Consider the following 24,955-nt stretch of genomic DNA (forward strand, 5'->3'; position numbering starts at 1 on the left):
ACGCCCTCGTTCATAGTTATTAAGCTTACAAAAAGCGAGACGAACCTTAAAAATCACGCAATTATCGCGTAATTAGCGTATCGAAATAACGCCTATCCATTTGCTTGGCATTGAACAAATTCAAGGCTTTGTAATTTCCGATGTAATTTCATCGCAAGATTTTTCAGAGTTACGCAAACTCTTTCAACTTTTTAAATTCCTTTGACAAATACAAACACACAAATAATCGTCGCATATCGATATGTAAGTGTTAAATTAGCAGGGTAAATCTCGTAGCAAAGTGCGTTCTTCGTTTCGTTCCTAAGTGAAATACGCGTAATTAAAATAGGTGTATGTAGATTTTCACCACTGTATACCATCCGTCTTATTTACGTAATTCTTACACGTATACATAGGTACGCACGTGCAAGTCGCGTACGCAATTCGATGACGCATTTTCCCGCGCATCATCCCCTTTCTCGTTTCCGTCGAGATTTCCTTCTAACCGGCGTGCAACCAATACAACAAGTTCCGTACTTTTGACTTTGCTCTTTCCACTTTCGTAAAACTCTCGACGCACCGATGAACTCGTGTTTGCTATCGTATCTATAAATCACGAAACGACGAAAGTACGACTGAGTTTCGTGTAGCGGATAAAAGGTGAATTTGCAGACAGTGCTCTCGCAATCATTGCTTTAGCATACAATCGTGGGAGGTTCCGGTGCAGGGCTATGCTCCATTTCCCTTCGTCTCGTCTTCCTTTGCTAACGTCTTCCTTTTTTTCTTTTTTTTTCTTTTTCCAACCACCGAGATAATTACCACGACGAGTCATAGACTCGGTACTATAGAGTACCGAGATCCTTTTCTTTTGCTCGCACGTGTTTCTTCTCTGTCTCTTTTTCTATCCTTATTTCGCGCGCACGAGTATATTTCGCGACAAAAGAGAGTAGCAGGTGCGTTTAACGATAGTGCTTCTTCGTGACGCGTTTGTCTCTGGTGTCTGTTTAAACTAGTCCACGACCATCCGAGCTATATGTTACGCATGAGAATATTTTTATGCATTTAAACGTTTACTTTCTTTTTTCTTTTTCGAGATATTATCGCATAACTTTACGCTGTTTGGAGACACTAAAGAAACGATGGACCATAGAAATATCATCCAATGAAAAAAAGAAAGAAGGTGCTACGCATCGTTCCATTGTACCTAATATCCGGCTATCTGTTTCTTCGAATATCTGTTTCGAAGGAAAGGAATCGATTGGAAACCGTACGAAATTCTCGACTAAGGACGTCTTGGAAAGAAATTGACCGACTCTTGGATTGGAAGAGAACGAGGTTGAGTCACAGATTCAACCGTGGTTCGATTTAATTATTCAATTTAGCCAAGTCGTAGGGTTGCGTAGTAAAGGCTTGCTCGGTTTAGCACAATCTCAATTACGGAAGATTCAGTTGTTCGGTTTGTTACAGTCTCGATAAAAAGATCAATGGCTGGTCTTTCGAACCTCGAATGACAAATACGATCTCTAGGATCTTACGATCCAACAGTTTTCTATCTGTCACGGAATTTCCGATGTAACTTGTATAGCAGCCTGTAGAAAAAACGAGATAGCAAGTAATTATATCGCGTAAGAATTGGAAACATAAATTTAGATCAGATCGCAACGGAGAACAACGCGATAGCGAAAAAGCTCCGAACGCAAAGAGACGAACGATATCAAACGGATATTTACGAAAAGAAGTGGCTGGTATCGCGTTAGGCGGTAAAAACAAAAACTTGATATTTTTTCTGGAAAGCGTTCGAACGAACTCGTGTAAAAACGGAACGTGGGTGTCAGCGTTGATATCGTGAAAGTATTACCTCTTGAAAGCTATCGCGCTGCCAATTTTATTCGATAATCGATTTTACGATCCATGTTACTTGCAACCATCGTAAACAACAACTATTTATTTAGTATCGTTGCTCCTTAGCGTTATTAGTTTTATTTAGTATTAAATGGTAATAGAAATCGATTTAATTGCGTTTGTTTGACTTTATCAGTACCTAAAGTAAGATAAGATATATTTCAATAAGATAGTATCGCGCCATCGCATTACGAAACGCGATTCCCCTCGATCATAGCTTTTAAAAGTTAATACGCGGTATTATCGCTAAGTAACGATATATGTTCGTATAATATCATATACTATTATCTGGTTTAATTTATCCGTGAGCTGTACTTTATAATTATTTATACCTGTAAACTCTAAACTAATCTCTCGATAAACTCGTGTTGACAAACATCAAGTGGTAATTACGTGCTACGCAATCGCCTTTGAAAACGATGTAGGAGACATAAGCTCGTACGTATTTCGTCTAGATTCGTTCGCTTTGGATTTCGGAAGAACATACGCGGATTACATGCGCGTAGTTCTTGGCATATAGATCGTTTAGTTATATAGATAGTTTAGTATGTTGCGCATCGCGATAGAAACGAATAATTTCATCTTTAGATAGAAATAGCTAAGACATATTTCTAAAAAAATCTCGTCGTATAGAAGACTGTCGGGCAATTTATTCGGAGAAAGTTTACACCAGATATAAGATTTTTTTTTGCTCGGCTCTAGGTCGTTAATTCCACTAAATCCTTTCGCTATTTACGAGATCCGTTGGTTAAACGACCTCTGCCATGCTATTCGCTATTTACGCGAATACGCTGCATAAACACATTGTTTCGCGTTGCTACTAGGAATGCGAACGCTTTCTACCGACCTTCGTCGAAAATTGAGCAAAAAGGCCAACGTGAGAATTAAGCAAATCACGTGGCTAGTCAATGGAACGATTTAGCGAAACGGCGAACATATAGCGCGATCAAAGTGTACGTACACGAATGAACGCAACAATTTGACAGATAGGCGCGACAGAAATGTTAATCTGTTAACGACCGATCTGTTAACACGATCGTACGACCTACAAATACAGTTTAAGAAGTAGAAAGAAGTTCTCGCGAACTGGAATTACAAATTTCTCATATACTCGGCAATACAATCCTAGTGCCAGGCGCCTAGTCGGAAATTTTACCGGTGTTGTCTCCTTCTGCTGGCACATTTCTCACAATGTCAAGCATGTTTGCAGATTCAAGGCACGTTCGAGGTCACCCGAATCTTACATCTACGCGTTTCGTTTCGTAAAACGCGAAAATCCGGCAAAGTCGAAGGCCATGGCGCGTGCTCTTGTTCTTACAATTCGTCTCGATGATAGTTGTATTTAGCGGTTGATCGTTACCCGGCCAACAGTCGTGGCCAGGAAGACCGTGTTAATTCGTTCACGTGGAAGACGGCTACTCGTAACGACCCCAAAACCGAGAAAACGAGAGAAAACGAGAGAAAAAGAGAGAATTACGGCCGATTATATTAGATATTATTCGCTGACAGAATACTCGGTCGTTGGTACTTTTAATCGAGGAGATTTGCGAACGAAGGACCAACCATAAGGAACCAAGCAGGTCGAATCGTGCAGGTTTTAGTACAAGTTTCTAGCATTTAGCACTTTAGCTACGTCCCAATTGATAATTACGATTAAAAATTGTTTGAAAGATTCGTTTATTTAAAAAATAAAACTGTAAAAAAATGGCGATATAACTCCAAGTGTCTTTGGTACAAGTCACGAAATTGTTATTTTCACCTTATGACCATTGGTTCGTATTTGATAATCGTAAAAATGTTTCAATTCTTATTTACGAATTATCAGGTATAACAGGTTACGATAGAACGATATATGTAAATTTCCATCTATGAAAATTAACGTAATTTTTATGCCGATAAATCCGGAAAAAGTATCGGTTCTAGCGAAACGGTATTTCCAGAAAAATAACTGTACGCACATGTACACGTGGCAAAGCAATCTCGTCTCGAAAACGTTATTCTCTATTTTACATTCGTTTCATCTCGCAGGCTCGCTTCCCTCGCCACGAGAAACTCTGTATCTATCTTAATTATCAAGAATTGCTACCTATGAAATTTTCCAATTAATAAAGTAATTTGCTACTTATATATTTGTATAATACTTTTAATCGTCAAATTCAACGATTTAATTCATACTATAGTACGTAAAGGTACGATTAAAGCGTGATAAAGTAATTACATCTGTTTTCTTATAAAATATCGGATCGTTACTATCGTCGGATCGGATACTAACGAACAAACCAACCTTTCGTTACGTAAACCTACATAAGAAACAATTAGTCCTTATAATCGCGGACGTTCGAGCTGCTAATTCATCCGCGCCTTTTCATCACTGTACATAGATATATAGGATCCATAGATGTAGGATGAAATATATATTACGTAAAACTGTTATGTTCGTATCGTACGCGTTATAAAAACACGTGGAAATTTTAGTAGCATCGAGTAAGTTGTTCAAAGTTAACTTTGAAACTAACGTAAAAACGTTTCTATGTAAAATCTAGAAACGGGCATTCCAGGTATTTACTTGCCGCCAACGACAAACCGTGTACAATAAGTGTTAAATATCGAACGATATTGCGTGTGTGTGCGTGTGAGAGGTGATGGATGCATTGAAAGTTTCGCCCGGTGGCGTCGTAATTTTACAGTTCGTCGTGACACGTGGCGGGATATTCCTTCGATGACGATGTACCGCCATGAAATTGCTGCGAATAAATAGCGCGATTTCATTAATAATATCGCGATGAATCAAGATCCCGATGAATTGTTCTTTGTGCGATGATTGTGTGACAGACGATCGATAATTTAACACAGATAATTAATAGCTTTTTTTAACCGTGACTTTTAATACAAATTATACATGTACGGATAAGCACAGGTAGATAATTAGTGAGTGATAAGATAACTAATTATTATAGCGACTACGATGGTTAGCGATTTGTTAGAAGTAACAAGGCGTTTAAGCGATCCACAGCAAACGTACAGCTTCTTCCCGTATTTACGACTTGCTACAAACATACAACTTCCAACTCGTTCAACTTCGAAGGTTCGTTTCTCGATTAAACATTGTTTTAAACGATATTTGATCTGAACGGCGTGTTTCGGTGAGTTCCGAAGCTTTTTTCATATGCAATTTTTTATACGCCACATACGTCGTTACTGCGTAATTCAGTCGCAACTTTGACTTTCAATATTTATATTATATATGTCATCATCTACTCGCTAGGTAAATACATTTTCCACGCAAACTCCACTTTTCTTATTTTAGAAATTCTTTATTTACTAGCCTCTAAATTTATAATATATCAGATAACGTTCTAACGTTTCGAAATTATCTATCGTACAATACGATATTTCGTTATTTTGTAGGATTTATTCGTGTATTATATTACACGTTAGGTAGTTGATATAACGACACTTGGCGAAACAGTCTTGTGCAATCGTTGAATCGTCCAAGCATACACGTATATACATAGCGATTCGAGTATTCTATTTTCGGCCCATTGTAACAGTTACAACCGTCATCTTTGTGCATGACATTGACTCAAGTAACCACGATCGTGTCCTGTTTAACAAGATACGGTCGAGCAACGTATAATAATAGCGGAGATGTTGGATGGATCTTAGAAATTTATGCGCGCACGTTGATCCGCGCACTCGAACTGACGGAAAGCCTGAAACTTTCTTTCCAGATATATCGTAATAAACGCGCGTACAACGTCTCCGTGGAATCTCTGGACAAAAGGAATTGTCGCTCGAGCGATAAGAATTGGTCGCGCGAATCCTCCTAACGGAGAAACTCGATCTGTGTTCTATGATCACTGGTGATTACGCAGCACCTGGTAAACGCTTTTATTTATTCACCAAGAGACTATACGCCTGATATTTCCGCAAATAGGCAGTCGGCTACGCCTGGTATTCAGCACGACTATGTGGATTTTTATTGAAAAATTTGTTTGCATCAAAGATGAGAACGGAAAAATGATATTTCCCTCGCGAAAGCGATACGTATAGCGACTCTTTGAAACCGATATTTCCTGTAAAGCGAGGCTTTAGGGGTTAAAGAAACGACTTTATCGTATACGTTTGATTTACCATAAGTCGATTATGTATTATTACAATAATATTTTCAACACGTTATACGCGTGTACACCTACTACTAAGAAAGTAATTTCCACGCGACTCGATACGTTTTCAAAAATTTACCAGCTTCGTTACGACCACGAGAAGCGTATACAGTTCGAATCTTGATCTCACGTTATTCAGTGACTAAGGAAGCACTTGCGAGTCGATCGTTATCGATACGATGCGTTGTAAATCGGAAGCACTTCGCGGAAACGATTATCTACTGGTCGATTAGAACGATGGTTTAATCAGTACCTTTTCTCGGAGACGTTTCTTCCGTTCTAAATAACAACGAACACCGTTCTTGCACTTTGCCTTTAGCTATCTTACGTTTTTATTTTCAAGACGGACAGACAGCAATTTCTTACATCGGCGTTGCGTTTATATTTGACGCTTACCGCGCGCAATTACGGTTAATCGCAAGTAACGAGTTATTATCGAAATGTTCCAACACTCGTCCGATAATCACCTGACAGTTTTAAAACACACGATCGTTTATCAGTTTTCTTTTTACAAGTTCGCATGCTTCGTAGGTTAACGTAATGGATGAATTTTTCACGACAAAGGAATTTTCATATTATTTTTTTAATCGTGCGAGTTTGAAACATTTCTTATAAAACGACTTACTAACCTGTCTATATCAAACCTATCTATATCAAACCTATCTACATCGTCTGTATCAAAGTCATTCACTTGGCAGATATTTTAACATTTATCTTGTAAAATCCATTGTACGAAAGAAGGAGAAGGACGCGAGGCTTTACTTTTTCTTCCCATTTCTTTTACCATCTATTCTATTCTATTCTATTCTATTCTATTCTATTCTATTCTATTCTATTCTATTCTATTCTATTGTATTCTATTAATTTATGCGATATATTGAGAAAAAGAATACCTTGGACGCAGTGTAGGCGCGTACGCGTACAGGCAAAGAAACACTCGATAAAAGAAATTCGAAGGAGAAAGAAATTTGTTGGTCTTCTGAAACACGGTAGCTCGATTCTTGAGCAACGTTTCCTACTGGACTGACCGCAACGCTTCCGTCGAAAGCCGTAATTTCCGCTAAGATAAGTTAAGCGGGCAAAAACATAGACGATTTGTACTGTTCAGTCCGCGCCGAAGCGCAAGACAGGAGCCTTGGGCTCGAAATTCAACAAACCGTGTACCAGCTTTTACGCTTATCCTCGTCCATCCTTGCGATCCTTTTATTTACCGTGGTTCGTAGTGAGTGAAATTTCGTAAACTCTCTCGACACGTCCCGTGCTGTGTGGTCAATCCACGTTTGATATTTCGATTCGCGTAGTTTGTCATTTTAGCTACCAACAGCTACCAATATGTTGTTCAACTACGAATAACGACACTGTTATATACAGTTGTAGACCTAGTTGTAGAATTTTTCTTCGTACGTTCGTTTACGGTCAGAGGAAATCAGAGGAATGGCACTGCATTAACCGCAGAGTTTTATGCGCGTTTGTGGGAAACATCGATATCGATGATTATTCCATATTAACGATACCTAGTAAATCAAAGAAATCACCGGCGAGACCGAGATTCCGTTTCTTTATAGTTGTATTCAGAAAAATATGACTTTGCGTACACGTACTGTTACTCCGTAATACCTAGTAACAGACAGATGACAACGATTACTAGATATAAATATTGGAAAAGATGGCACTCTCGAGCACCAGTCCTTTTTTCATTTATTAAATATTACCAAATATTTATCAGATACCGGAATATCGTATTTTGGATACTTTATATATTGCCCGGTATTAAATTAAAATGTAAATGCGTAGAAAGATCGCGTGTTAAATTATATAACGAGAATGTAGAATAAAACGATTAGCTTCATAATGACATTTTATTTTATTTTAAAGTTTAAAGTATCGCCAATGGTTCGAGACGGACCACCTTTCTAATCGACGCAGGTAATGGTTATTTTTCAATTTTTGCCAAGGTGGTGGACGGCTGGTGGACGGCTGGTGGACGCAGTTATCTGAAAATATCTACGCGATATACACGTTTATACGTACACACACACGGAAGACAATGTGTCGCCGCTTTCCTGACACGTGCTTATCGTCCGGGTTCCATGTGCTTGCAAATGGAATACTACCGCGCTTTTATCGAGGTTTCCATGCAAAACTTAGTAGAAGGTCGTCCAAGAAATTACATTATGCGTCTTTATCCTGTTGCTACGTATTCGCATCTGCGATTGACAGGGCTACGAACAGCCTGTTCTTCTATAATTCTATAATACGAACGAAGATCAGACGGAAAGTGGTGCCAAAGAAACTCCTCGTCGAGAACTACGTGGCTTTACACGGACAGAGATCTCATAACAATGACATTAATCGATCGACATTAACGAGAAAATTGCACGTATTAACGTTTAGTTGGTTGCACCAATTAAGAGGTATTTCTTTATTTGCTTTATTTGCTTTGTTTGCACGTTGCCTCTATAATACAGCGATAAAGATTCGCTTTCGGATAATCATCGAGAACGTATTCGCCATGTGAAACGTATCGTATCTTTGCGCGTTGCGTAACGAAAATTTGAATTTTGAAAGCCGAAACGCGATGCTCGTTCCTCTAGAGTGGCAACCAGTGCGAAAGTAACTCGGAAATGTGAAATAAATAAGATTTTCTCGCGAATCCTCGTACTCGAGACAAAGCGTTTTTGTAGAAACAAGAAAAAGAAAATAGAGATTGGATACACGTGTAAAAAGAATATATATCTACACGTAGGAGAATTTCTACTCAGTCTACTTACGCTTTAGGAGATGAAAAAAATGTCAAAAATAGCATTTCCATTTTCACAGTCTTGAAACGATCCTCCACCTCCCGCTTTGATTTCTCGCGACAGTACCATTTTTATTTTACAGTCTACGCGTTCTTCGCGTCTTTGCGTCATCTTCTTTTCTTTTAGGATCGCTTTTAGGATTAGGTCGTAATTAAAAGAGCAATTGAAAGACGCACGCTGTTAGTCGTCTTGATTCATCATTATTACATCTTGATTTATATAATAGCAGCTTCTCTTTTCCGAGATGCCTTTATATAGGTAAAGGAAATAGCCATCCGCGTTTTACAAGATAATTACATATTAGAATAAATGTGGTTTATATTTGGAACGATAACGAGCTATAAAAGAAATATCTGGTAATTTCGAAAATACCGCTGTTATTTAAGAAAAATTCATTGTGCGCGTGTGCGAAGCAAAGCGCGTGCAAAAAACTTTAATCAAAAAAAAGAAAAGGAGCTTAATCAAAGGAAGAATATATCGATATGAAACTTGTTTAGCCCTCTTGCCAAGTTGTGGGACGAATTTAGTCTTGCAAGAAGCGTAGTTTTCTTTCCATTCAGAATTGGATCGTCGCTGTAAAAATTTGTTTTTTTTTACCACAATTGTTAACAGATTTTCTATTACCGCTGACCCAGTTGTCGAGCTTTTATTCGTGGATTTCGATAAAACGGCTTACAATTAGAAAACCAAAGCGATAGAGAGTGTATCGTAAGAGATTGAAAAGTAAAATTCGAAAGTTTGTCGAAAAGTAGGCAGTGTAGGTATTGCAGTGACAGGCAATGTATTTTAAGAAGCATATACCACTGTAATATAAAAAAAAGGGAGGGTATACGCTTGGTCTATCAGATATTTAAGTTGAAGTTAAGTTTTCTCGGGATAGTACAAGTTGTAAATTTAAGGTATAAACTAAGAATCGTAAGAGTGCTGGGAAAGAGAGAATGAGAGTGCAAGTAAGAGTGTATGCCTTGGTGACGTCAAAGCTAAATGACCAAAGGAGTGGGAGAAGGGTGCAAGGGTTGAGGGTCAGCATTTTTTGACCTGGGAAGACAGACGTTGTGAGCCGAGTGCTGGTGGAATAAGACGTACAAAGATATTGTGGTCAGTTTTTGCATCGGGTATTGCTCGTTAAAAGAAAACTAAACTTCGCTTCAAATAGAACGTTCTTTCTTGTCCTTGCTCTAGACTACTACTACTACAGAAATACTACACCACTGTATTCCATCATTGCCTACCGATAACAAACGATCGAGTTTTCTTTGCTGGCGACTAGCGCGACGAAAGCAATTCCGCGATAAATTTCAATGTCCGATTCTGTTGCAGGAACAACCGAAGGAGGAACGTCGTTCGCACTGGGAAGAAGGGACGCACTGGGAAGGAGGTTCCGGAAGATATTCGCGGGTTTTCGTGAGAACCAACGACCTTCCATTTTACTTGAGAATAAGTAGGAGAGGTCGGCCTTGAAGCGTGGAAATACGCGGCGTCGCGTGGTAATAGTCGTGGAGCAGGCGGGCAGAACTCGGTATCAAGAGAGAGATTTATTCGAGTTTCACAACCTCTCTCGATCAGCGGCACCGGTGGTCGCGGTCGTGACCTCGATAGAGCTCATCCACCTGGTTGGATAACTCGACTCTCGATTCGAGCAGCCGCCACGGAACCCTGAAAGGTCGAGCCGCTTGGTGGCCTCGCTCTTTCGCCAGTCTACTCTTGCTTCTCGGTACCACCACCGGACCACCGACTCACCACCACCACCGCGCACCACCACCGGAAGTCGCACGATGTAGCGACTTTTGCCGGCGATTCCATCGCGCGATAACATTGTATCTGATCGAAGCTGTGGTTCTACGCGTGTTACGAGTTGTACGCGTCCGTGCGCTCGCGTCTCTGTCCCTTGACGAGAGAAACGGAAACAAGACGTTGAAATATTTTCGGACGATACAACCGGACGGTAGCAGCGTGGCCGCGGTCGCGCGCCAACCATGAAAACGATGGGCGACGTGGCCCCGAATTCCGTCGACGAACAGAACGGCACTTGCGCCTCGGCACAGAACCCCACTGCCGGCAAAGAATTCGGCCACAAGACCCTCAAGTCCTTGAAGAGGGGCCTCGGCAGACTTTGGAGGAGGCATCGTGGCAACGCCTCCATCACCGAATACGACCCTTGCTACAAGGTCGCTTATCTTGGGAACGTTCTCACTGGATGGGCCAAGGGTAAGCCAATCCTTTGATTTTCTTTGTCTTTACGCGCCTTTCTTCTTATTCCACGGCCGCTTCTTTCCAAATAATCACCACGTTCGCGTAAAACCGAAACATCGCAGAGACACCGTGGTATCGAGGCTAGGTTTGCGTTAATGTTAACGTTTACCTTACCTACGTTTCTATGGTTTCTCGCTTTTCGTCCCGCAATTTCCTACGATCAGCTCCACCAAGAACTTATCGACTGACTGGAAATACCAATACGCGGTGTTTTACGACTTATGGTAATTAATACGTGGTGTTTCTTCGTGCCTGAAAGCCGCGTATATTTGCCCCGATACACCTAATACGTAATTTGAACTCACTAACGACGATCTTTTTCTCCGTTTCACTTATTCCTTCGAATCCATGTTAAACGAATCGCCACGTTCTTGGCACGTTCTTGCCATCTATATACGCATGTATACGCATTTCCTATTAATACGAAAACGATATTCACCTCGATACTATATACTATATTCGATACTAATGCCTATTATCGTCGGTGTCAGCTACGACAGCGAAAGAAATCTTTCGAAACGTAATGAAAACCAGTTTGGATAATTAACGAGGAATCGCGTTTTCAGATAACGCGCCGATAAATCGTCGATCGTCGAACGTGCTGAAATTTAACATTTAATAAAAAAGATATAACGAGAGAATGTCGTAAGTTATATAAATAGCGTGATAAAAAAGTTCTTGGAAACTGATAGGAAGATTACATGCCGATTAGTTCGAGCAGTCCTATCTAAATATAGATACGAATACCTCGCCATTTCATCTAATAACGTCTGACGTCTAATTAATCTTAGTATAAAAAACTATTTTCATCGTAACAATCAACTTGCCATTTTACTCGTTTTGAAATATGTCGCCGCATCGTGTCACAGCTTCCATCAAATTACGTAATTTTCTATCTAATATCGATATACATAAGCTTCACACCTTGCACGATAAATACCATTGACGATTCTTGTCTTATGAAACACGATTTTCTTCGTCGAACGTAAACAAGTAGATGCGAGTTTTGTATCGAACATTTCTTATGTACAACGAAGAAGGTTTCCCACTCTGTTCGCGTCTACGTACGAAGCGACGTATATCCATTTATCGTTATTAGCAGACTGTGCACGTTTGTTCGCTCGTTTGTTCGTTCGTTCGTTCGTTCGTTCTTAGTAAGTGAAAAGATGCAACGGCGCAAGGGATACGTTTATACGCGTATTATTACGCGATTATTATTGCACTCGCGGAAAATATCCAAAGCAAAGTATAAACATCCAGTGGTTGAAACAAATCGCCTCGCTTCCACTTGCTCGGTTACAAGAATCAGTTTGAACAAATGTGAACTTGCGTAAACGTTTTTTAGCCTAGTGGTTGCAAATTCTAATCGGCAGGGCAGCTGCGATTAATCGCGTCAGGAGAAAGGTGGCTGACCTGACACGGATAAATCAAAGGGACGTCGAGCAGACGACAGAGACGCGCGGAGAGCTCGCGTATTTCTAAATCGTCGAGCCCGAGACGCGCGAACCACCAGACGGAAGCGCGTAATACGTACTCGTTGCAGTTAGCAGCCGAGCAAGGTCAACGTCTAACCAGCCCAATCGCGTACTCCACCCGTTGATACTGGCAGCGTTCGATACGAATAAATCATTCGACTGGAATTTGTCGTAAATTCGCGCGCGCATGCACTAGTTACTGGTCGAATGAAGCAAATAAACGAAACGAAACGAAACGAAACGAAACGAATTTTACTCGCTAAACGATTATATTTGCTTAAGAAGCAACGAAATAGAAACTCTGGATATAACGACAGCTTCGGCGCGTGTTAACGAGAAAACAGCCTTCGTCGCGTTTGCTGCGCACAATTTGAGAAAAAATTCGTACAGTCTGTATAGTATCTACTAGGCGCACAAATATTCTATTATCCGGTCTGTATTATCCGCTGTAGCCAGAGATTAAGAAGAGACAAAGAAACGAATACTTGGATATCGCGCGGTACAACGACAGGCGTATACGGAGTACAATCTGCGATCTCGATAGGAGGGGACTCCTACTTTCTCTACATACCTTTGCTTCGGACTGGGTCGGCCTTAATCATCGGCAACACCATTATTACGGTACGTTTATTCGCAACCGCTTATTTCGTCGCGATTAATTAATTCTCGGCTGACTCTGGCTAGCAGACACTCGTAACCTCCTTCGATCCCTTTTACGGAAGGTAGTAAAAGCCCCGTCGTTCCCGCCGAGTTGCTTTTCACGAAATCCACCGCCTGTCGCGATTCCCAGAAACTCGGAAAGAAAATTATTTAAGTAATCGACTGTAACACGATCGCCGCCGATACTTTCACCCGCTAGAGATCATGCGACGTGATCAACATCTTAATAGCGTGGAGAAGGAGGTTTTACCGGCTATTAACAGCCACGAAATTAACTCTGCATTGGCATATCGCGCTCTCTCGTTCGCCAGACTGCGGATTCTCCTCTGTTTCTGCCATATTCGAAGATGCAAAGATGCAAATATTAACAAATTTCCATATATCTGTTTAGTTTCGATTAGAAAAATATCTCGTGCTTATCGATCAAAAATAAAACGACAACCGCGTTTTACAACTTGAACGTTACAATGATACGTTACTTGAACGAAAATACAGCCTCAGCCACAATACAGTTTACCGCAGCCTACGATCAAGAGATCATCGCCACCACTTAAAGTTTACCAATTTTCCTTTCATTTCCATTTAACGTTTTCCATTAAGCGCAATTAAACGAGACTTTCTACACTTTTCTCGAACATCCTGATTTAATACGTTTATTTTCTATTATCGTTATCGTTATCCTACTATTGTCATTTTATCTTTTAATAAGGTTCGTGTCGACTATATATGGTACGACGGTTAGTAGACAGGCACAGATATCCGTTTAAATTCTATCTTTTACTTACGTTTACAAGGATACGAATTTGCACGAGTGTCCGAGGAAGAAAATGTTAAATATGAAACGCAAAGATCGTTTACTTTTACGCTAAAAGAAACGTATGCTTTCGTATTCCGATTTTATGCATAAAGATTTTCTCGGAACGTTAAAAAAAATGTGTTTCTTGGCAGAAACACGGCAAAGACGTTCGAACACATCGATCTATTGTCCGTGAACGCCGATATAATATTAAAGCGAAAGGAACACGTATTCGACGTTTCTTGCAAATATGCGGATAAATTATCGTCCTTTGTAGCGTTAACATTAATTTTAACAGCTACGTCGATCAAATTTGTCGTTACTTTTCTCAACGGATACCGTAAAGTCCGAGTTTATAGAACGATACTTGTAGCGCTGGTCCGTCGTTCAATTTATTCGATTTAACAACTTCCAGTTTTGCCTGCAACTCGTTCTCGCTGACCTTCGCGCCGCTTTCGAGAAGAATGCAAATAAATTCAACCGAATATCACGATTTTTGACTTTCTGTAATCACGCTCGAAACACGGTTCTTCGTCTTCCGTAAGCAGCAACTCTAGACAAGTCGCGATAATAGGTACGGTAAAGCGACGAAAGAGGAAACCGACGACTGATTTTCTCTTCCATCAAATATCTTTTTTTAATTCTATTTTTATCCTGCTTATTAATCTAGAATCTAGGATCTAGACCCTAGGACCTGGGTTTCTTCTATATAAGAACTATACGTTACTTTGATTTGTAAATTAGATATCGATAAGTTGCGATACAAGTAGAGACAACTTATTGTCAATACGACACGGTAGTAAAATACGATGGCAGAGTAATGGACAGATTTGGTAAAATGACTATGCATTTGCATAGATCTCAAGTCGTACGACAGAAAAAATCGGTATTCGTTTACCAGCGAAGAAATAAAATTCCGTAAATTCAACTGCGTTAGATAGGCTGTCGGCGGATTCAACATTTGTCGATATAACGTTAAAGGAGAAAGATGCGTCGAACCGTTGGTTTATTATCTGTCATCCGGTACGAAAACGGCTCGTTCGAATCGAACGAATTGAAAATGATCTGCGCGTGACGATAAATAAATAAAATATCCTCTATATAATACGAAGTTTGGCGTTTTATTGGGTATAAGCGAGATGGCAGGGAAAAAAATCATCGTTTTATACGTATCGCTGCATTCGTTTGTTTCCAGTCGTAGAATACTGTACCGCAACCGTAGAATATTGGAGTATCGGAAAGTATCCGTTTCAATTATTATGAAAACGAGAAATGTTCGAGCATTATCGCTACTCGGATAGTTGTTTCTTCTACGCATTCATATACAGTAGCAAGAGACCGTGTATTTTTAGCCGTAGTAAAAGCGAAATCATACGTTGCTTCGTTCCAACGAAACGTAGATATATCCTCTTTTTGATCAACTCGCCAATCTTTAACCTTATCCGACGCGAACCCATAAAGCATTGAAAATAGACGTTGCTTCCTCTGCCTTTCAAATTTATATATCTATATATCTGTTTAATAGGTTTTAACTTTAATAACTGCGAATATATGGCTAGAAGCGAGGATAACGTGGCAATTAGATTTTATCGTCAACGCTCCTTTCTTTTTATTCGCAGATTCTTGCAAGAATCAGCAAAGTTGCACAACGTGGACAAATCGACGCGAATCGCGCTGGTACAAGACGCGAAACGGTTATTCATTTTACGCGTAACCACGGACGATCGAAAGGTGTTTCTGTCTACTTTTACCTGGAAATCGTTATTTATCGTTGTGGGTGCAACGAGCGCAGGAGAAATGCGTTAATTCCGTTTCGCAACAGCACGCGTTTCGAAATGTGTCGCAGACAATGAAAAACTCGAGGCAACTGGACGCAACCGAGAAATAACAGAAAAATTCAATAACCACGAAGTCACGTTGCTTCTCCGCTGAGAAGACAAAGTCAACTCGAGTTAAACTTCGTAGCAATCGCCTGGACAACTTCTGGTACTGGCCAAACGCCATATACTTAACATTCCACGGCGTAACCTATAAGAATATCGATGATGCTCTACGGTATCAAGATCGATAAAAGACACGCGTACGAAGAAAAGATGCTTCGAAATGCGATTGAAAAATCATAAATATAATTTGACTAAAAAGTTTGAAACCTGAAGAAATCTTGGAAGCTTGCGACAAGATTTCAGGTTTGATATCGAGATTAATAAGAGGAAGCTACCTGCCTGCCCATCTATCTATGCTTTTAAAAATCAGAGATAAAGTTTGACCGAGATACTTGAAAACGTAGAAAAGAGAAAATCTTTGAAGCCTTAGATAGAAAATATGATATATCGACAATGGAATGTACATAGGTATAGTCGTTTTGTTTATCCGTGGCTATATCGTAAATAATGGTAATTTCAATTGCACGCGTGTAAGAGAGATATCGATATTCCATATTACTCGCGATTTAACCTGTTGTCTCGTTAATTGGCTAACTTTCCGTTACAGCCTTACTTGCAGCCCGTATATTCTTTGCAACGTTTAGAAGGCGAAACAAACCTCTCTATAATAAAAATACGAATTTTAACTTTTCGCGATTTATTCATCGACGATGCGATAATAATTTCAGCTTATCGAGTTTCCTCGATATACCTGGAAATATATACGTATCGGGTAGAAACTCGATATACTCGACAAATCTTGTTTCCTTTCAACTTTAATAAAAGCTGGCGAACGTTCCTCTTTTGGGGAATTAATTGGTTGGAGAAACACCACATATCCGAAGGGTTGCTGCCCTGACCGGTATATTTAAAATGATCTTACCGTATTCTTTTACGAGTATTTCAATTACGAAACGACATCCGTTATTATTATCCATTAAAATGCTACGCGACAGTGAAACTTACTTTTCACACTTGGATAGATGGATGGGCTTTGCCGTATTCGTTAATGGTCGTTTCATCGACGATACAGTTGGATAATAAATGGATTTCATTCGACGCATGACTAATCGTCGACTGTCTCCGGTATCTATGGGTGACGGTATCGAAGCACAAAAGCTTCGTTAACGTACCGCTATTCCAGCAACTTATTGTTTTGCGTTGGAAAATAAATACGCTGTATACGAACGGTGATAACGATCTCCGTCGTTTATTGCCACCAGAGAGACAATTTGCAGCCTGATAATTTCACATCGTTAATATCAATTCATTGGCCGATTATCCTCTATTTCTGATAGAAAATTACGAAATTTTGCGGATCAAAAGCGTAAAACGTTGTAAAAAACGTTGTTTCGCTCGTTCATGTTCCCATGTTTTCAGAGATACGGAAAGATATAAGATCGCGGGAAGGAACAGCGAAGGAGTAGCTATGGAATAGCGAAAAGGACACGAGCGGAAAATATCGTTCGATTTCGTAGAAAGTTTGGCCAGTGAAATGTTCGAACGGTAGAACGTTGGTATAATTAGATCTTTGCACCTACTTGCACTACTCACGGTAGATCACGCTCTACTCGAGTTCGAATATTACGTACTTTGCATACTTTTCCATATCACGAGTATTCCGTTCATTTTTGCATCTCTCAATTTCCCACAAATCCGTAAACGCGCTAGCAGCTGGCAGTCTAGTTACTCGCTATTTAGTCTACTTGCTTCTGTTACGTTCGCGCGAATTCCCTTATTCGCACGGTTGTACGCTGCTCGGCTTTGACGCTACGAAAGGCTCGAGACCAATACGATGCAACGATCTTTTCCACGAAAATGCCACCTAGGACACGGATTCCTTCTAGCTGCACTGCCCCTTTTCCCCTAAATTCTTGGATATAAAAGGCGTAGAACGACAAGAGCTGAACGGGTTCGGTTAAACACCCGATTCGACCGTTCGACTGCCTGCTAGGAGCGATGTACGCGATACGAAACGCGAACAACAGCACGACCTACGACAGCACCCGCACCGACACAAACAACCGACACAAAAATAAATTCCTCTCTATATCCGTGGATACGTTTTAGCGAATGGTCGATCAGTTTTCAAAATTATTGCCTTTTAACGTCGAGTACCAGTGTGTACCTGCGGTAACGTAAAATTCATAACACAATTTCTTCTAGTTATTCCTTTAAGCTAGCCTTTATCGATGCCACCGTTGTTATACCGTTTCTCCTACTATCGCTACGTTATATATCTCCGTGATATTATCAAACACGATTCAAGCTTGTTCGTCCACCGTCGTTATCTTTTATCTGTTTTTAAACGTTCGAACCGTACATTCGCTTATCGCCACAGGATTCCGTGTATCATCTACCTTCTGTCGAGTAGAGCATTTTTCACAGAGTTACTTATCAGCTTATCTTTCAAATCCACGCGCTCGATACTTGATTTAACGCTCGTGATTACGGTAGATCGTAAAACATTAACTTTCCATTAAAGATACCGCAAACAGGTAGTGGAAAATATGTAACGAAAAGTGCGTCATGAACAAAAAGTCGCAAACACTCGAGTTACCACGATTTACGGTTCTTCGGGTTTTCATTTCCTATTATTGTTCTGATTATCGCACAGATGGTCGGAAACCCGACTTTTAGACTCACGATGCCCAAGTACGGAACTTTGTAAGCTCTCGCAAGATCGTTATCGAACGAATATAAAACATAAAGAAAAGCCAACTTATCGATACAAATTGCCTACTGTTTATCTGGACTTTGAGAGTTCGCAGTCACAGAAATGACACAAAGTTTACAGGAATTTCGAAAGGTTTGAAAGTTCCAGTGTTCCGTTCTTCTTATCATGTTGATCAGTCGAAAGAGATTAGTCAGATTAGTCGGCAGTTCTCGGAACTCGAAGCGCCGAATAATCCGAATAATCGTAAGAAAATGGTAAAAAGAAAAGGAAAATGGTATCCACACCAAGATTGAGATAGTTTATTATTATTATTATTATTATTAGTGCGAGTAACAAGCATAGGTGACCGAAATAGCCCTACCACGCTGCAATCGAATTACAACGCAAGTCTGGTTACGCGGATCCGTATCTGCGTCATTCGGATCGTTGGATCGTGACGGTTGGTTAGCTCCGCTGATTCGAACGATGGACCGACACGCAGGTCGCGACAATTGACAGAGCAAACGCGGATTTTTCATCTGCAGCACGATGTCATTAGGAAGGGAAACGCTGGAGCGGTTGCACGGCCACCGTGCTGTCGCGTGCTGTCGCGTGCTGTCGCGCGTCGGGTCGGCCGCTAGCGGGCCGTAGCTCTCATTTTCTCGAAAACACGATGAACTCGAGGCCGGTCGGCAAAATGGCCGACCGTCTAACGGAAGAAAAATTAACGGGTTGCTAGCATTACCTTTAATTGGATAATACCGAACAGAGTGTTACGGCCTAGCGGTCGTATATACTTTTGCTATACCACTCGTTCTGCAACCGACTGGCTCTCCCGTAGCGACGCTTCCTGTTCCGCGTCGTTCCAGATCGTCCGTTTTTCCGCTTGCGATTCGATACCAACAGCGCGATACCTCGCGTCGTTGGCTCGTTCGATCGTGACGATCATTGTCAACGACGCTGCTGCTGCTTTCTCTCGACGTGTCGAGAATCGTACGATACACGTTCGCCAGAAAATCGCTATACCTACGGTGTATAGTAGTCGACGAAGGTATTCCAACGCTTACCACGGAATTTTTTTATCCATTTTTTATCCATTTTTTATCCATTTTTTTATCCATTTTTTGGCCACCTATCATACGCATTGTACGAAATTGCGCGAAATTTCGTTAGCAATGTAACGAGTGACACGACTATCGCGAATTTAGAATTAGAAGGTAGAATTTGAAGCAATCTCGAAAAGAAGTTGCAAACGTACGCTCGATGGAAAATCAGTAGTATACCGATGACGATCGGTGCTCTCGCTCTGTGTCGGCTGCCCCGTAGCTTTATTATATGTACGCGATACGTACATATAATCGTATATATGTATCGGGGAGCCGCTTCAGCGGTGGATTCTGCGAAACGAAACTAACGAAAACGATAAAAAGCTGGATCTCGTTCTCAAGTTGTCCAGCAAGCTTCGCGTTCAAATAAAATGACAGCACCGCGAGATGCTTTGCGAGAGAATCGACCGAGATCGGCGAAAAGCGAAGACGGTAGCCCGAGAAACGGACAGAGTGAGACAGTTTGGACGTAAAGAGGTCGTTTTGAACACTTCTTGCGGAGGTATGCAGATACAGTTTGTCAAGGAAGAAAACAACTAGGTCAACTACGTCAAACAGGGCATCTGTCTGTACGAACGTTTTTTACTCTTTTCATATGCAGAATCCACTGCGAATGCGGGACGCCCTGTATAAGTAGCCCTGTAATCAATAATCGACCGTTCAAATAATACTTTGCCGATCTTTGCAAACTTCAAATAAATAGCCTGTAACTTGCATGTACATCTTCGGATCTGTTTGAAATTTCGCCAATACTATCGCCCGCAATACTATGTCTCGTTCAAAGTAGTTGAAAGAACGAAATTTTGAAAGAATAGGCGAGAAATCGTTTTACGTATTAAAAGTCATCCTACGTGCATGTATATATTTGTGTATTGCGCGTATCAAATGCGTAAAAATCCGCAGATTACCGTAACCTTTCTCCGGAGATAATGTTATAATTTTATAATAATTGATCGGAGAAGAATCGCGCTATCCAGTTCAAAAAACTACATAGGTGCCCAGGTCCATCTATAAGATCTATAAGATGCTATAGCGTTCCACTCCTATATATTTCCTATATTTCCCATATTCTTGATTTTCGTCCTCTTTTAAGCCGTAAAATCTACCTGATTTCGCTCGTGCCACGAATTTACGCCTGCAGCCAACGTTCTTACATATATACTTTTCATTCTTGCGACGACATCGCAAAAACATGTTTGCAAAAACGGGTGAAACTGGAACGGGTGTCGTAGAGCAAACCGGCTAACGGCAGGTATCGCTGGAAATTTTAAACAAGCTCGTTGCAAAATTTCCTACGAATCGTACAGGCTGTAATAAACACGTACGCGCTATTATACGCGATCGTACGGAATCTGAAGAATGCAGCGAATACAAAGCTTGTACGTGACAACAAACGGAGAACGATGGAGCAATCTGTAGTCTCGCGATTGTACTTTGACAGGAGTTTAGTGATATTCGTGGCTTCGTCTTTACTTATATACATACTTATCATTTTTTTATTATTCTAATTAACATGAAAGAAAAGCAAACCTTGCACCGATGATCAATCTTAGAAATTTATACACGCACGTTGATCGTTGTCTCGAACTGGCAGAAAGCCTGAAACTTCTTTTCCAGATACGTCGTACGAACGATCGTTGATTTTAATCGGATATCGAGTTCGTAATAAACGCACGTACAACGTCTCGACGCTTTTCGCGCAAACAAATTGTCGCGCGAATCCTCTCAACGGAAAGACTCGATCTATCCTATGATCACTGGCGATTACGCGGCGCCGTAAACGCTTTTATTCGTTCGAAAAGAGACGATATTTTTAAATTAACAAGTAATAATAAACTCGGCCGGTTTTAAAGAAACGCGCCCACCGAATGTATTCGGGTGGACGCCAGGCTATATCCTGGGATGGCTATTGACGTAACACAGTTAGACGATAAGCGGAACGCGATAAAGATAATTAGCAGGTTCCAAGACTGTGTACTCGCATACATGCATAGTATGTATAATATCGCGATACTCGAGCAAACGAAAATTTCCACCGGAGCATAAAAATGACAATGACGAATGCTATCGGCGGTGTGAAGAAGACAAAGTGGCCAATGACAGAGGCGTAAGAAACCAGCATAAATGAGAACGTGTAAGAAAACCTGGTGCTAATCCGTTCGTGAGAACCGAGAATAGACTAATGGCTCGGATTTTTACGATCGTTTGCTCGCACGGTTCACTTTTATCGATTGTATTCAACCGGGATTCGATTTACCCGAACGACAACATGTTTCGTAATCGCTCGCCATTTCTCTTGGATCGATGCCTACGAAATGTTGTTTTCTCGGGTAAAATTTAGACGAGTTTAAGACGAAAGCATCGGGATATTTGTTTATTGGCGCTTGCCGTAAATGGCAAAGAAACGAGGAAACTTTTAAAAATCACCGGTTAATTTTACAGTTCTCTTGTTTTTTTTCGAATTTGGTACGTTGGGCCATTAAACAATTAAATCGGAGGAATATCGTAAACCGTAAACCGTAAACCGTAAACCGTAAAACTGTAAACGATGCGGTAGAAACCGCGTTGAATTTAATTACGAAACCTAAGATTCGTACTTGTTTCAAGTGCGCAGTTTTCGAAACGGACGGAATATGCGCGGAATGTCGGATGAAACACGCAAGTTAATTGGATTCGGTTGCCCGTTGCGCCTGAGAAAAATTTGAATTTCATAGTGCGAGAATATGTATTGACGTAAATCAAGAATTTAACGTTATACGGTTAGCCGCTTGATGTAACGAAAGCAACGAGAAACTAAACTTTGCGCGTAATTACGAATCATGAAATATTTATCGCATTCTTTTCGAAATAATTAACTCGTCTGTTATTTACATTGGAACCACTTTGTCCGCAACGCTATATACTCTATGCGACTGTACAACGTTCAAAGAGTCGTGAAACGAAGAAGACGATCGTTTCGTTGGTGACAAAAGCATCGATACAGTTACAATGTTGCGATCGTAAAAATTATCGCGCAACAGATAAAGATATCGTGGAAACATTTTCTCGTCCACTTTCTCGTATAACAGTAGAACTCGTAATTGATTATTCTCCGCTGATTATACTCGGGAAAACAAAACTCTTTTTAGTCTTCTTTTTCGGAAAAAGAAAAGTATTTTTAATCGGCACGGAGTGGTTTTATATCAACGACAGGATAGTTTGTTCTTCGTATTTGCATAGAGAAAAACGTCGATGGTAAAAATACCTGGCGAATGAAGCGCGTAAAACGTGACGAATGAACGAATTCGATGACCGAACATACGAATAATTTACGTTACAAAGTTCCAAACGAGATATCGATTGTTAAAAGCCTTGATTATTTTCTGACCATCTCACGGTTTAACGTCTATCTTTGATTTCGTTTGCTTCTCGTACAAGGCTACGTACAAAGTGCGCATACAAAGAAGCATAAGAGAGATTAAACTCAACGTTGCTGATTTTTCCTTTCAAAAGCAACAGGTTTCTGAATTTGCATAAATTTCATCCTCATTCGAAGACCGACTCGTTCTAACCGAGTAGTTCTAACCGAGTAATTTTCTAATGAAAAATTTCAATAACCATAAAACTATAAGTTATACAAAGGCGAATCGACCTTAAACAGCTCGATTCTAATTATTTCAAATATAATAGCGGTATAGTTTCATCTAGATAGAAACGAAATAACGCGTATTAAAAAGATATAACTTATCTATCTACGAAATCCACATAAAATGAAATTGTAAGGTAAGCTGTATGCTCGCACTTTAAAGATACTACTCGTAACATGTAATTATCTTCGTTTCAGCGACTCCTCGACAGCTGCACTGTTTTTCCGATCCGATTGCTTCCTCTTTATTCGCGATCTCGATCGGTCCCGGTTACGACCATAGTCAAAACTCATCGATCTTGAAATGTCCGTGACACGTTTGCGCGCGCGAAACGTCCAATCCGATCGCAGACTAGGTTTTCTAAAACGAGATTTATCATCCGTTTCTTTATATTTTATGTCTTGAGAATATCCAGTTGCTACGATTCCTTCTGTATAACACATACTTCTATTTTACTACATGAATATTTATGAGGATCACCTTATACGTTACGAAATAAATGAACCTATTAAAAATCATACGGCGGAACGAATGGTGCGAGCGCTACGAACGGATAAAGCGGGCACTTTCGTTTCTTCAAAATTTAGAAAATTGCAGCGTATGGACGAAAGAAAATACGGTTATTCGTACTGTTGTTACTCGTTCACGTTCGTGTTAATCCGAGTTTCCCACTTCTTGGCCCACTGAAAGTCGGTTCACGCTACTTTCACCGCAAGACGCGCAACATGGCCAAGTCGATCCGAACAGCGAAGATCTAATCGGGGAAAGGACAGCGTTAAATCTTTATCTCGATATGCATCTAGACGAAAGACTCGCGTGGATCTAACACCGAGAAACCAGCGAAAATAGAAAATAGAAAATAGAAATACGATTCATCGATGTAAATTTATCGAAAAGAATGACATAGATGAATTTACTCAAATGTCGCATGCTTGCTCGATCAAAATATATTTGATAAATGGCAAATGATTGCAATTCTAATCCGGTAGAACATCGATGTATTTCGTTCTCGTTAGAAACGTTGTTCTCCGATTGTTTTCCCTTTTCAGTTCGTTCGTTCCTTCCCTTTTCATTTCCAATTAATCTTTTTTTTTCCTCGCGCAAAGTAAAAATAAAATTTATAATTTTATTAAATAGAAAGCGCAGTGCTTTACGTAAGGTGAAAGTCGGCTTTTATATAGGTGCTAATAATATTTATCGGTCAAAATTCATGTCAACACGATTAAAATTATTTCCTCGTTGATCACTTAGTAGTATCGCTTTAATTATTTTACTTTGTTTGCCATTTTTTTCCATCGCTGAATCATACATATTTTATTTAAATGGATAAAATTCACACGCCTGTTACGATTTATAATGCCCTGCGATAGCATTCTATCGACTGACGTTCCATCGTTTGATTCAACCTATGTTAAAACATAATCGCTTTACTATCGTCGAACGAAGATAGAGCTGCGTGATAATTTCTATTATAGCTATTCTATATAAATTCAGTCGTGCAGCATCGAAGAATCTAATTATAACAACACGAAATAATGTACGTAACGAGCAATTTAATTGGCAATTTAATCAATATACGTAGGTAGATGCAATTAATCGAATTAGCAAATACG

At 40.2% G+C, this 24,955-nt stretch overlaps 2 protein-coding genes across 6 annotated transcripts in view; one reads left to right on the forward strand and one right to left on the reverse strand.

The window, feature by feature from the left end:
* The window catches only part of LOC117158521 (proline-, glutamic acid- and leucine-rich protein 1), a 43,215-nt gene extending 36,163 nt beyond the window's left edge, over nucleotides 1-7,052 (reverse strand). Inside the window, exon 1 of the mRNA XM_033337498.2 lies at nucleotides 6,941-7,052. The gene's annotated coding sequence lies outside the window, so the exon portion shown is untranslated. The remainder of the gene's footprint in view (nucleotides 1-6,940) is intronic.
* The window catches only part of LOC117158452 (uncharacterized), a 64,320-nt gene that overhangs the window by 30,714 nt on the left and 8,651 nt on the right, over nucleotides 1-24,955 (forward strand). For 3 of the 5 annotated variants that reach the window (XM_033337339.2, XM_076618496.1, XM_033337340.2), the window contains exon 2: nucleotides 10,169-11,056. In XM_033337339.2, the coding sequence (XP_033193230.1) occupies nucleotides 10,825-11,056 (232 nt within the window). In that variant the 5' untranslated portion in view covers nucleotides 10,169-10,824. Of the gene's footprint in view, nucleotides 1-4,820; nucleotides 4,967-10,168; nucleotides 11,057-13,028; nucleotides 13,198-24,955 lie in introns of those variants that run through there. The other 2 variants (XM_076618497.1, XM_033337341.2) reach the window with 2 other exon arrangements.

The sequence above is a fragment of the Bombus vancouverensis genome, chromosome 5 (assembly GCF_051014615.1).
Source record: "Bombus vancouverensis nearcticus chromosome 5, iyBomVanc1_principal, whole genome shotgun sequence".
Lineage (NCBI taxonomy): Eukaryota > Metazoa > Arthropoda > Insecta > Hymenoptera > Apidae > Bombus > Bombus vancouverensis.